Below are 12,434 nucleotides of genomic sequence, written 5' to 3' on the forward strand. Positions count from 1 at the left end.
CCTCAGCTCTACCCTGCAAGAAGGGAAAGCCCAGAGCCACGGCGTTGCCTGTGAAAGCCACCAAGACAACAGGCAAACCCCAAAAGTACCAAGCGCCCCCAGCGCCTTCCCTGCCCTTTGCTGCCCCAAGACACTCATAGGACAGGAGAAGATAAAACAGCAGGAGAAAATATTGCTAGAGTTGCTCCCTGGGGATGGAGCAAACAAACCATTCCTCTGCAAGAGGAGCCAAAGCCGTCCTGGGGGAGTCCATCCTCGTTCCCTGCGGGAGATCCTACTTGGAGACATCTCTGGGAACATGAGGCTTGTGACCCCACAGAGAATGTGCTACTAGCACCATCCCTGCCTCTTTTCTTCTCCCTCTCCCAAGAGGGATCACCAGCTTAAAAAAATAGCCATTGGGTGCCTGCGAGGTTTCCCAAGAGCCGTTTCGTGCCCCAGCACCACCCGTTCCCCGATACCTGCACAGACATGGCCCATACCCAAGCTGGTGGAGCGGGGAACGATGGGGAATGGGGGCTTGACCACGGCTCCAGCCCCTTCCCCTCCACCTGCATCCTGCTGGAGCTTTTTTGGGGCAAATCCCATGGGGGATCCCGTACACACCGTGCCGCGTGTCCGTCCTCACCGGTGCCCATCACTGACACCCATCAGCTCCTCCCAGGGTTCTCCCCCTTTGACAGGCCCCGCAGACCAGCTGACGGTGGGGCAAAAACCGATTTTTCCACGGTTTCTGTCTCTTCTCACAGAAGGTTTAGACATACAGAGAAAAAATACCCAGTCTACCAAAAATACAGCCACTTGTCTTTTTCTTCCCCACCCTCCACAGAACTGACATCAAAATAACTCCTCAATAATATACATATTTATTTTCTCTTAATTAGTGCCGATATTTACAAAAATTGTGATACTCTGTGAAGAATAAATTATATACACTCATGATAAACCAGACAGCAAATGCTCATTTGGAATATGTATGTACACAGAACTGTATACCTATATACAACGGTCAGCCTTATTGACTCGGGTGCCTCTCAGCCCGTAGATCCGCCCGAACCCCAGGACACCCCGCGTCGTCAATAAGAGCAGTAACGTCTATACACACTGTGCAATTCGGATACAGCTGGTGTCTAAATTTTTGTCTAGCAAATGCATGGTTAAATGACTTGAAATTCCCACGAGTCCTCCTTTAACAGTTTATAGGCCTCTCTCCATTCCTGGTCCCATTTCTCCCGTAACCATGGAAACAAAAGGTTCAGCTCCAGCATCCTTAGGATGAGTCCTTCTTGGATTTCCTCTTCCTATTGATTCACTCAAATTAGGCACCGCACGCAGGGGTGATCCAATACCCATTTTTACCCCTTGCGCTTCGGCGTGTGACATTGGAGGACAAGAGCGCAATCTCAAGCAATGAGGGAGCAAGCGCAAACGGATAACTACAGTCTTATAGGCAGCCGAAAAAATTTTTAAAAATCCCCAAAAACCAAACCCCAAAAGACCAACCCCAAGCTCAGGACAGCCAGGCAAGTCTGGGGAGGGAATGTGGTCCCCATGAGGGTCCACGTGCGTGGACCTCGAGCGGTTACATGAAGTCCAGCGGCTCCTACAAGCCAAACCACCCCCTGGAAGAAAAACACGGATAAGGAATTTATTTCTCACCACATACAGCTGAGCTGGGGAATCTCATCCCCGGGTGTAAATCAGTGCTGTGCTCCCAGGGATGATTTACACAGCCGGAGGCTGGTCCTAGTCCCCCACAATCGGAGGCAGCAGGGTCAGAGCACCTGTTTCTGAGAAGGGGGGGCAAAATTTGGGCAGCCAAATGCAGTAACATCATGGGGAGACTGAGGCCGTCGGGGTGCCGTTCACACGGGGCTGGGGAAGGGCAGTGCTTTGGTTGGAGCCAGGTCAGGGGCTGGTGCATGGGGGGGACTCTGGCCCCCCTCGGGGCTCCTGGTGAGGGGCAGCAGCAGGTCTCCAAGGGAGGCACTGGGCATGGAGGAGGTTGAATGCTGCCGGGGGTGCGAGGAGGGAGCCACAGCATTTTTTTTGGTTGCAAAACAAAATGGTTTGGGGCTGACTCTGCCTCTCCCTGCCCCTCAGCCCCTTTCGCCCTAGCGGCATGCTGACCAACTCCCACTGACAGAAGAAACGCTGGGAACCCCCCATGGATATTGACCTCAAGATAAACCCACCCTGGCTCCAAAACAGGGAGATGCTTCTTGCCACTGCTCTGGGACCCAAAGCCAGCATTGGTTCGAGGAACTTAAAATCCATCCATTACAAAAACAACCCTGAAAAACCCACCCAGTGGAGCACGGCACTTCCATCGCAAACAAATCCCTTCGACTTCTGCTTGGCTTCACCTGTACAGAGACAGAAATGGTTGTGACAGGCCCAAGCCAGGGATTCAGGATCCAGAACAGAGATGCCGCAAAGCTGCTGGTTTGCAGAGGGGTGTGCGGAGCCAGATGCCACCAGCCCCTCGGGATGCTCCCACCTCCAAGGCCAGATCCGGATCTCCTTCTCCACTCGGGCCCATCCCTAAGTGCATCACGAGCTCTGAAAAGGCTACAAGACTTTGGCAGCAATTTCAAGGGCTGACCCAGGAATTATCTGATAACAAAGCAAGGCCCTTCCTGAAATTCCTCCTCTGTCTTTTTCTCTCCTTCTGTGTATTTATGCACAAATATGCTCATATTTATACACCCACGTGCTACACTCTCACAACACCAATCTAGGGATGCTTTTCTTCATATAGCTCAGCATTCAAATCTGTAGGACTTTGACATAAAACATCGCTGCAGAGATTAGTTTTCCCAGTAAAACTCATTGCCCCATACAGATATTTTTTTTTCCTAGCAGCTGTAATAATTTGGTGGTGTCCAGGTGATACATGAGCCTCACCCCATTGCTCGCAGCAGAGATTTTGGAAGATATTAGAAGGCTGATGGGTTACTCACAGGTTCAGGCATGCGGTTGGGTGTTAGAAGATAACCCGCACTGTAATTACCACTTTCCATCTCTCCAAAAACACAGCACAAAGCCTTAAACTAAAATACAGGTGCTGTCTCCTCTGGGTGCCAACCCAGGCGCACCTCCACAGACCAGAAAGATGCAGTCCTCCATCCCAGCTCTGGAGGGAAGCAAACGCCTCCATGGGAGGAGGAAAGGAACCAGACCACCTACGTTAGGTGGGACTCTCCCCCTCCCCAGTTCCTAATTTAGCATCCTCAGTCTGACCCACTTTGCAGCTTATTTTTGCACCCTTTCAGAATCAAGGGGAGTTTTGGATGCTCAGCTTCTCTGCAGATACAGGCCCAGAGTCTCTCACACCAAACTCCTTAAGAAAAAAAATAAAGAAAAAAAAAAAGAAATGAAAAAAAAAAATCACAGTCTCCTCCTGGAAAACTGGTTCAAGATCACATCAGTGAGTCAGAAGCAAAGCTAGAAATAGCACTAGAGCTCCGACCTGCAGGCACAAATCCCATTAAAAGCTATAGGGGAAGCATTTCTCTGCGTGGGGGAGAAACCTGGACCCTTCTGCTTCATGCAGCCTGACAGATCACTTCCATCTACGGCCCCCACTGACCTTTTTTGCCCTGAACCAAACATCTGAGCACTTATCTGGGTGTTTTCCCTATTTCCTAAATGTGGTGCCAAGGGCAGCCCAGAGATGTTCTCCCACCAGGGCTCGTTTTCCCCAGGAACATCTTCCTGGGTCAGCGCAGGAGGTGCAGGATCCATCCTAAGGAAGGGACCAGCCGTGCTGGCCTCTGCCATGGGGACGGACGCCAGCTCGCCTTGGCGATGACAGGGGGAACGTGGCCTCTTGCTCTTTGGCCCTGTTCATCCGCGTGATGCAGTTCTGGGGCTTCCCAAGGCAGCCGGGACCCCCCAGCTTGGTGAGTGGGTTTGGATGTGCCTGATCCTGCTCATGGACCCACTCTCCACTCCTGCCCAGCCTTGGAAAGCCCACAGGGACACTGTGCCCAACACAACACCTCTCCCAGAAAACTATGATCTTCCTCTGTACCAAACCACAATGGCACTCATGGGCACAAGACGCACCCAGGACTTTGGAGGACGCTCCCCCAAATCATCTGAAGCCTTTGCAAAGTCTCGTTGAGTGCCAGCATCCTCCCAAAACACCTGCAGCTACCTGTCCTCGGCCTTGGTGCTTTCCCGGACACCAGGGATGGGATTGCCCAGTGCTAGGGGCACCCATGGGTGGGGTGGGCAGAACCCCAGCACAGCAGGCAGCTTCCCCACGCAAGCTCCCATCCCCGTGGACCCACTGTGAGCTGGACTGATGGAAGCTGGCCCTGGGCACCGTGTCCAAGCCAGTGGCTCACACCAGCCCCATCCCATTCAACGGGATGAGCTTCAGAAGCAGAGATTTATCGCTTTTGGTTGCGTAGTTTCTTTTTGTGTGTGTTTAAGATGTCAACGCGTTTCAGGGGTTCCCATTTCAGAGCTGCTGCAGCAGCAGAGAGGGAGGAGAAGGCTCCTAATATAATGAGCTATAATTAAAGACAGGCTGGGGCCCCCATGCTGCGTGGTGCTGAGCATCTTTGAGATGCAACGCATTGATGCTGCTGGTCCTCTGCACCACACAGAAGCCAGGACTCTCATGCACTAACCATGGACACTTGGTGTTAATTATAGCCAGGCCTGAATCAATCAATCAATAAAATAAAACTAAGGAGAGATTCCACCTGGCCGAGTGGAGCCACACCAGCACAAGGGATCCGGTCCTAAAGCAGCACTTTGAACCATTGCTGTAGAATACGCTAGCACCATTTATTTTATTGTTATTAGTATGGTTTTCCTCTCTGAGCTCAGGAAGGGTTTGACCAACCTCCCTCACGCGCTGCAGTGGGGTTCCCTCCTTGCGCTACAGCACTGACCGTGCCCCAGTTCCACCCAAATTCACCCCAGCTCAACAGGCTGCTAAACCCCCCATCCCACACCCCAGGGAGGCCTTGCTTGACCATGATCTTGGAAGAGGTTTGCATCCCTCTCCCCTGATCTGACTGAGGAATGGGGCGCCCGTCCCTAGGGATTGTTGGCAATGGGGCAGAACACAAGGAAATCCAGATGGGAGTGGGGAAAGCAGATGAGATCCCCCCTGGACCAACAGCTCCCACCTATCCCTGAATAACACCGGGGATGAAGAAGAGGCTGGGATGAACCTGAGGTCTCTGCACCTCGACTCCCCCTCCTAAAACCCTGCAGGAAGGCAAAGCAAAGGCTCAGAGGCGTGAGCTCAGACCCATCCCGGCCTCAGCACCTATTGCCACTGGAAGGAAATAAACCACCAGCGCTGAGGCTCTACGTGGCTTAGCTGAGTTTTGCAGCCCAAAACGCACCCTGCCCTGGCGATCCCGCGGGCGCCCCGGCGCAGGCTGCCCTGCTGCAGCCCACACACCACCACCCCAACAGCCCTCAGCCAGGGAGCCCCCAGCGCCCCGAGCCCTCACGCTTGCTGAGGATTTGGCCCTATAGTCGCTCTCTAAATATCTATATACACACACACAATAATTGTACGGGAAATGGCTGAAATTGCTGAACAGACAGGTCAGGAGAGCCGGTACCTGCTATTCCACCTGCTCCTCGTGCCCTCTCTGGTCCACCGTGGTTTCTGCTCATGACACTAAGATTAATGACTAATTACTCGCCCTATAATGAGTGCAGGTGTTTAACTTTCAGCTCACCTTCCCTTGCTTGCGTTAGTCGGCTCTCGTGTCTGGATACTCGGATACTCAGGCTTTGCCTTGATATCTATCAAGCTGTTGTCAGCACATGCCTTCCCATCTAGTTTTTAAGTATAATGGAGAGTTTTTAACTTCCATGAGTCTCCTTCGAGCCACCGGAGAATCTATAAACACTATAAACATGAATACTGTATAGTCTACTAAGAAAATATATATTTGTGTGTGTATTAAATATTCAGATTCATGCAACAAATATCCATGCAGCTGTACTGTATTACTGGTTAAATTTCACTGCAGTATAAATATATTATAGGCCACAGCATAGTTGCTCCAGTTTTATATATAGATATAAAAAAAGATGCTTTTTCCAACTCATTTTCAATGTGTCAGTGGAGGTGTCTTTGGTGATCCTGGAAATATTGGTGATGGAAGTGTCATCTAAATAAATAAATAAAATCCAAGCTCTTGATTTATTTACTCATCCCTCCCGATGCCTAGCATAGAAAATTTAAGACTTAATAAATAATGTGCCGTCATACTAATTATCCCTCCCCTGGGCCTCACACTGGCATACTGCAGTGGCTGAAACTATTGCAGCATGCAGCATTTTCAGTTATGAAACACGAGCCTGGGCGATGCGTTCACACTTGGCATTCCCGGGGCAGAAACCCGAGCCTTCAAGCAATTCGGCCACACGACCGCATCTTCCCTTCACTAAGCTCTGCCTGACCTTTCCCAGCCGCCCCCCACGCCTGGAAGCTGGCTGTCACCCAGCTCCGCGGGACAGGGACCGCCTTTCATGGTACCCCAGGATGGGCCGGAGCTGCCCCCCGCATCCCCATCCCATTGCTCGAAATGCCCATCTGCTCCGTACCTTTGGAAACCCACAAGCCTGGGATGGGAGAAGGGAAACAAAATGGTTTGTTGGTTTGGTTTTTTTTTTTCCTTTGCACGAACGTGCTTATTCGGTGTGGAAATCAAAGGTTAAAAGTCACTTACACAGCTATTGCTTCCCATGCAGAACCAAATATACACCGTAGAAAATACTGTATTAACTACAATGCAGAGCAGCACTCGATATCTGCAATTGTTCCACTTCAGCTTTAAATACGTTACTAGATTTTAGCGACTAGACATCGGTTAGCATTTTGGTGATATTCACATAGTTTGTGTTAGCTAGCGTGCAATTGGCTGTCTTCAAGTTCTCCTCCCTAAAATCCTCATTGCTATTGTTTACGCCTTCCTGAATCTCCATATAATCAGACTTACTAATAGTAGAGGCACTTCTGCTTTTCTTTAGGTCAGGGGAAGAGGGGATCTTTGGGCAGCTGGTTACTTGCAAATATTGAGCCTGCTCCTCTCCCTCTGTCTCCCGGTGGTAGAAGTAATTGAAGTTAGACACTATGACGGGCACTGGTAAGGCAATCGTTAATACGCCAGCGATGGCACACAAGGAACCCACTATTTTCCCCCCGATGGTCGTGGGGACCATGTCTCCGTAGCCAACAGTCGTCATGGAAACCACGGCCCACCAGAAGGCGTCGGGGATGCTCGGGAACTGGGACTCGCTCTCGTCGGCCTCGGCGAAGTAGACGGCGCTGGAGAAGAGGATGACGCCGATGAAGAGGAAAAATATCAAGAGGCCCAGCTCCCGCATGCTGGCCTTGAGAGTCTGCCCCAGGATCTGCAGCCCCTTGGAGTGTCGGGAGAGTTTGAAGATCCTGAAGACCCGCACCAAGCGGATGACTCGAAGGATGGCCAAGGACATGGCTTGCTGGCCTTGCTGACCATCCTCCGGCTTCTCGGCCAGCTCCGTCCCTAAGGTGATGAAATAGGGAATGATGGCTACGATGTCTATAATGTTCATGATGTTGGTAAAAAACCCAGCCTTGCTGGGGCAGGCGAAAAACCTCACCAAGAACTCAAAGGAGAACCAGATGATGCAAAGCGTCTCCACGATGAAGAAGGGGTCTGTGAAAGAGGTGGACTGCTGGTAGCCCATGCTGCTGTTGGAGTAGGGGGGATGGCTCAGCCCGCTGCCGTGCATGTCTTCATTCTCATCCCGAAAAATGGGCAACGTTTCCAGGCAAAAGCTGACGATGGAGATTAAAATCACCATGACGGAGACAATAGCTATAATCCTGGCAGGGCCTGAGCTCTCGGGGTACTCAAAGAGCAACCACACTTGTCTCTGAAACTCATTCTCAGGCAATGGCCTTTCCTCTTCTTTGATGTAGCCTTCATCCTCCCGAAACATCTCCATCGCTTCTTCCCCCAGTTCATAGAAACGGATCTCTTCCGAGAAGATATCTAAGGGCACGTTAACGGGCCTTCGCAACCTCCCACCAGACTGGTAATAGTACAAAATCGCATCAAAGCTGGGTCTGTTCCGGTCAAAGAAATACTCATTCCGGAGCGGGTCGAAATATCTCATTCTCTTTTTAGGATCCCCTAGTAAGGTCTCTGGGAACTGGGCTAGTGTCTTGAGCTGTGTCTCAAAGCGCAGACCCGAAATATTAATGACCACCCTCTCGCAGCATTCATGGTCGGTCTCAGGGTTATACGTGTCCTGCGGGTGACCGGGAAGAGCTGCAGCTTCATCTGCAGGATCTCCGGTAGCAACTGTCATATTGGGGTTTAAAAGAAATCCTTATGCTAAACTCTTCCCAGTGCCCGGTGGTGGGATCGGATTCAGGGCAGGGCTACTATCCTGCAGAAGGACAGGTACGTAGGTTTGGAAGTGTCTCATGAAAAGGCGAAGGGATGATTTAAAAAAAAAAAAAAAAAAGATAAAATAAAAATAAAGGAAAGAAAATTGCCCCTGCTGAGAAAGAGAGAGATGAAATAAAGTTGGGGGGAGGAGAGCAGCTCCCTTCGCTTGCATGTCTATCCCCTTCCTCGGGGGGGTTAATCTGCCTTCTTTGGGACAAAGTTCAAAAACTCCCATCTAAACCCATTAGGTGGAAGAGAGAAAACACCTGAGGCACTGTCACCTATTCAGAACCAGCGTGGAAGAACCTGGCATTGGAAATCCAGAACTCTTTTTTTGGCTAAAAATAAAAATTCCAATTAAAAAAAAAAAAAAAAGGAGGGGGAAGGGACGAAAAAGGAAGGAAGAAAAATAACCCCAGCCAGCCCTAAAGTGGTGATGGGACCCCACGGGGCGCCGGGGAGAGGTGGACCAGGCTCAGCTCATTTCCAGGCATGCAGCGAAGGGTTAACATTTAACCATGCAATCTCAGGCAATCTACCCTCTAGGAAAGCTCTAACTCCTTTAAGTTCGACACCTTCCCAATCCTCTTGCCCTGGCCGTAAAGCGGCGAGGCGACATGTTGCCCTCCCTGCCGGCAGCCAAGCGGGCGAGCTTTGCGGCTGCCTGGATTTGCAGCCGCCGGCGCAGGCTGCCCCGCGGACCACTGCAGTCCCCCTCCTCGACCGCTGGTGTCCCGGCTCCTGTCATTCTCTGCAAACCACCATGGCACACAGAAAACAAATCACATTACCTGGAGAAGCCAAATCTTAGTGTCTCTTAGTAACACCGATTATCTGACCCTGGGGAAATCCTAGAGAGAAATACAGGCTTCCAAGATCCCCATAATTTCCTCTCTCTTCAAAGTTAAAAATAATGGTGAGTCATCGTAGAAAAAGGAGAAGGGACATAAAAGGGGTTAGATTCCCAGATGGTGGAAGTCAGGTCTTGTAATGGTTTGGACTGGAGAGAGAGAGAGAAAGAGAGACAGAGAGACAGAGAGACAGAGTCTTCTCGGTAGCTGTTGCAGATCTGCACTTCAGGGCAGATGAGCGTCTGTCTGATGCCTTCGGTATGACGGTGAAAAGATGCTCAGCTCAGCAAAACCCGATGTCCCCAGTGTCCTCGGGAGGTGTGGCATCGCCTGGAAAAAACACCAAGAAGGTAGCGAGCTGCTGGGGGCTCGAAAGGAGCATCTGCAAAGCCTCAGCTCCTCCAGGCACCCCTTTTTCCCTCCCTGCGAGCTGTTTGCCCGCTGCCTGGCCAACCTGCACTGCAACACGAGAGGAGGGCGAGAGCGCGCTAGCGGCAAGGCGGAAAAAACCAGAGCCCCATCTCCCTCCGTTCTCGCTCAACGCCACGGCGTGCAGTGGGGCCGGGCTGCCCGTGGGTGCCGGTGCCAGGCGAAGGGGAGGGGGGGGAACGACGCAGCCCCCCCACCCCGGCCGCTGAGGCTCTGCAAAGCCACGGTGGGTTCCCACCACCGCCGAGCACCCGGGAGGCGGTGGTACCCACTGGGTGCAGCGCCCGTGCCAACGCGTCGCGCTCCCGGGTGATTTAGGAGGCTCTGGCTTCATCTGCAAGACTGAACCCCCCACCGGTCCCTGTCTGTCCCCCCGCAAGGCCACCTGCCCCCCCAGACGGCTCCGAGGAGCCGTGAGCATCGTGGGCCCGACCGTGGGACCCACGCGACCTGCATCTGCCCTCCCCATCCTCCCAAAAGCCAACCCCCCCCGGCCGACCCACCCCCCCCCGGGGGAATTCGACTCCGGTGGGCAAAATTTCTCATGGGGATCTTGAGGCTCTGGTGCCTGGTCGGTGCCGGATCGTCAGCATCCCTGCTCCTAACGAGCGCTCATTTCGATCATCCTGCATTGCCTCACACCGTGGAGATGCTCAATCCAGAGAGGTCCAACCAACCTCTCATTTTTTTTCCTTTTTTGTTTTTTGTTTCCCTCCCAAATAAAAAAAAAAATCAAAAAAACCTCTAACCTCCCTTCTTCAGCTCCAACTCGACTTGTCTACTTTGAGCCAGGATTACAGAACCGGGTAGGGGAGGCAGGTGGAAAATAACCCCGCGGTCCCAATCTCCTCGGCAAAGATTTCAGCTCTCTCCCAGCCATTTATGCCTGTGGGTTCTCTCTTCATCACCCGAGGTGCAGATATTGCCGCAGATCCCTCTTTTCTTGGAAATTTCCCCTTTCCGTGCAACCCTCCTCTCCCTTCTCCTTATGCACTAGAAAAAATAGTACAACCCTGACAAGGCTTGCAGCATTCAACCGCTTTGCTTAACCCTTTTCTGCCAGGCCCAGAGGAGAGGAGGTTGTATTTGTCCCAGTTTTCCTCCTGCATTTTCTCCCCACCGCTCGCTCCCCAGCGGCTGGCTCAGGAGTTCAGCTGGATTTGACCTTTCCTGGCTCCTCCGAGCATCGTGCTAAAACACCACCAACACCATCTTTCTGGTGCTGCAAAAAATACCTGGCAGCCACAAACCCCCATTTTACCAAAAATCAACCAACCTTGAATTTTTTTGTCTAAATACAGTTTTATTCCTGCCTGTAAACTCTCTCCTCCCCTTTCCCCCTTCCCCAAACACCCCACGTTTGTTTAACAGCACAGAGATTGCCTTATTTCTTTTAACATGTTGATTTTTATTTAGCATGAGGTCTAGGCTCCTTCCTCCGAGCCCAAAGCCAAGCAGTGATGCTTGGTGCTTATCGGAGACGGTTACGGCATCATCTGAGTTGACATCACACATCCCAACACTCAGTTTCTCCTACTTTCTCCCCATTGCATGCTTTCCTGGCAACCCACCAGGCATCTTTGGGGTTAATTCATGCAAATTTGGGGGTTGGAGGGGGAAGCGTGGAGGAGGTGAAGAAGATTTGCCCAGAGACCCTCCGTTTGCTCGCTGCCTGCACGGACCACTGCAGGCAGGAGCCATGCCTGTATTTCAGAGGGGTGAGATTTTGGGTGGCACGCTTTGAGGGCAAGTTCGCGTTGGTGACCACAACGCAAACCCCTCCATTTGCACGGTTTATGGCCAGGCTGTATTTAAGCGGGGCAGCGGCGGGGAGTGGGGGGGGAAAGGATGCAGGGCGAGGGGGGAGAGAAAAAGGCACCAACTTACAATTGGCTCTGCAGTCAGGCATGCGGCGAATGCACAAGCAGCCGCTCTGCTCCGCGCCGCTGCCGGCACCTCTCACCTACGGCCCCCCAAACTCATACCCCGGGAGTCAACCTCCGAAGACAGCAGAGCTTCTCCATGAATATTCATAAGATTAATATGAGCGTCTTCCCCCCCCCCCCCCCCGCCTCCCTCCTCCCAAGCAAGAGACCTAGATTTCAACCACTGGGAAATAATCATATCCCTGGATACGTGATGCTGCTTTACCATGCGGCTCCAGTCCATACCATATTCTTGGTAATAGCCTGGATCTGCTCAGCGAGATCTGGGGGATGGAGATTCACCAGCTCTGCGCAGCTTGGGGGATGGAGATGGGGCAGGATCAGACTCGCAGGGACCACGCTGTCCTGCTTTTGGCTGGGGGGAGGATGTAAAAAGCAATAATTTTGTATCTTTTTGCATTTACAGACCTCCCTTCACATGGAGGCATCTCCCACCCCAATACAGGGAGGCGGCCAAGCTCATACCAACTTGGCCTAAAAGACCTATGGATCAAGCCCTGCCTTAGGGCACGATGCAGATGCATCTGCTTGGACCGCTCTGCCATTGCCCCAGGGCCCCGAGGAGAGCCTTGGGGCAGCAACAAATCCCGCAAGGCGCCCGGCACCCAGCAAACACTAGTGCTGGAGGAGGCGATGGAAATATTTCCATTCCCATACGCAGTGGTCAAATTTGCAAGGGGCTGCCAGTGCCGGGGCGATCGCCCCAGGGACAACAGCCCGAGGTGGCAAAGGAGGGCACGGACCACCGGGAATACCCGAGAAAATCAGTGCTAAGCACA

General features: G+C 52.1%; 1 protein-coding gene across 1 annotated transcript; it reads right to left on the bottom strand.

The window, feature by feature from the left end:
- Window positions 1-852: 852 nt before the first annotated feature.
- On the bottom strand, window positions 853-10,689 carry KCNA2 (potassium voltage-gated channel subfamily A member 2). The gene is made up of 2 exons (XM_064472270.1): window positions 10,459-10,689; window positions 853-9,610 (listed from the first exon to the last, which is right to left on the bottom strand). Exon 2 carries the CDS (start codon window positions 8,344-8,346, stop codon window positions 6,847-6,849), a length of 1,500 nt encoding a protein of 499 aa, XP_064328340.1. The 5' UTR covers window positions 8,347-9,610; window positions 10,459-10,689; the 3' UTR covers window positions 853-6,846.
- Between the last annotated feature and the right edge of the window lie 1,745 nt (window positions 10,690-12,434).

Source organism: Phalacrocorax carbo, chromosome 23 (genome assembly GCF_963921805.1).
Source record: "Phalacrocorax carbo chromosome 23, bPhaCar2.1, whole genome shotgun sequence".
Lineage (NCBI taxonomy): Eukaryota > Metazoa > Chordata > Aves > Suliformes > Phalacrocoracidae > Phalacrocorax > Phalacrocorax carbo.

Bases quoted from the DNA above. Each gene is read 5' to 3' on its own strand.
- KCNA2 (XM_064472270.1), bottom strand. From the start codon at position 8,346: ATGACAGTTGCTACCGGAGATCCTGCAGATGAAGCTGCAGCTCTTCCC.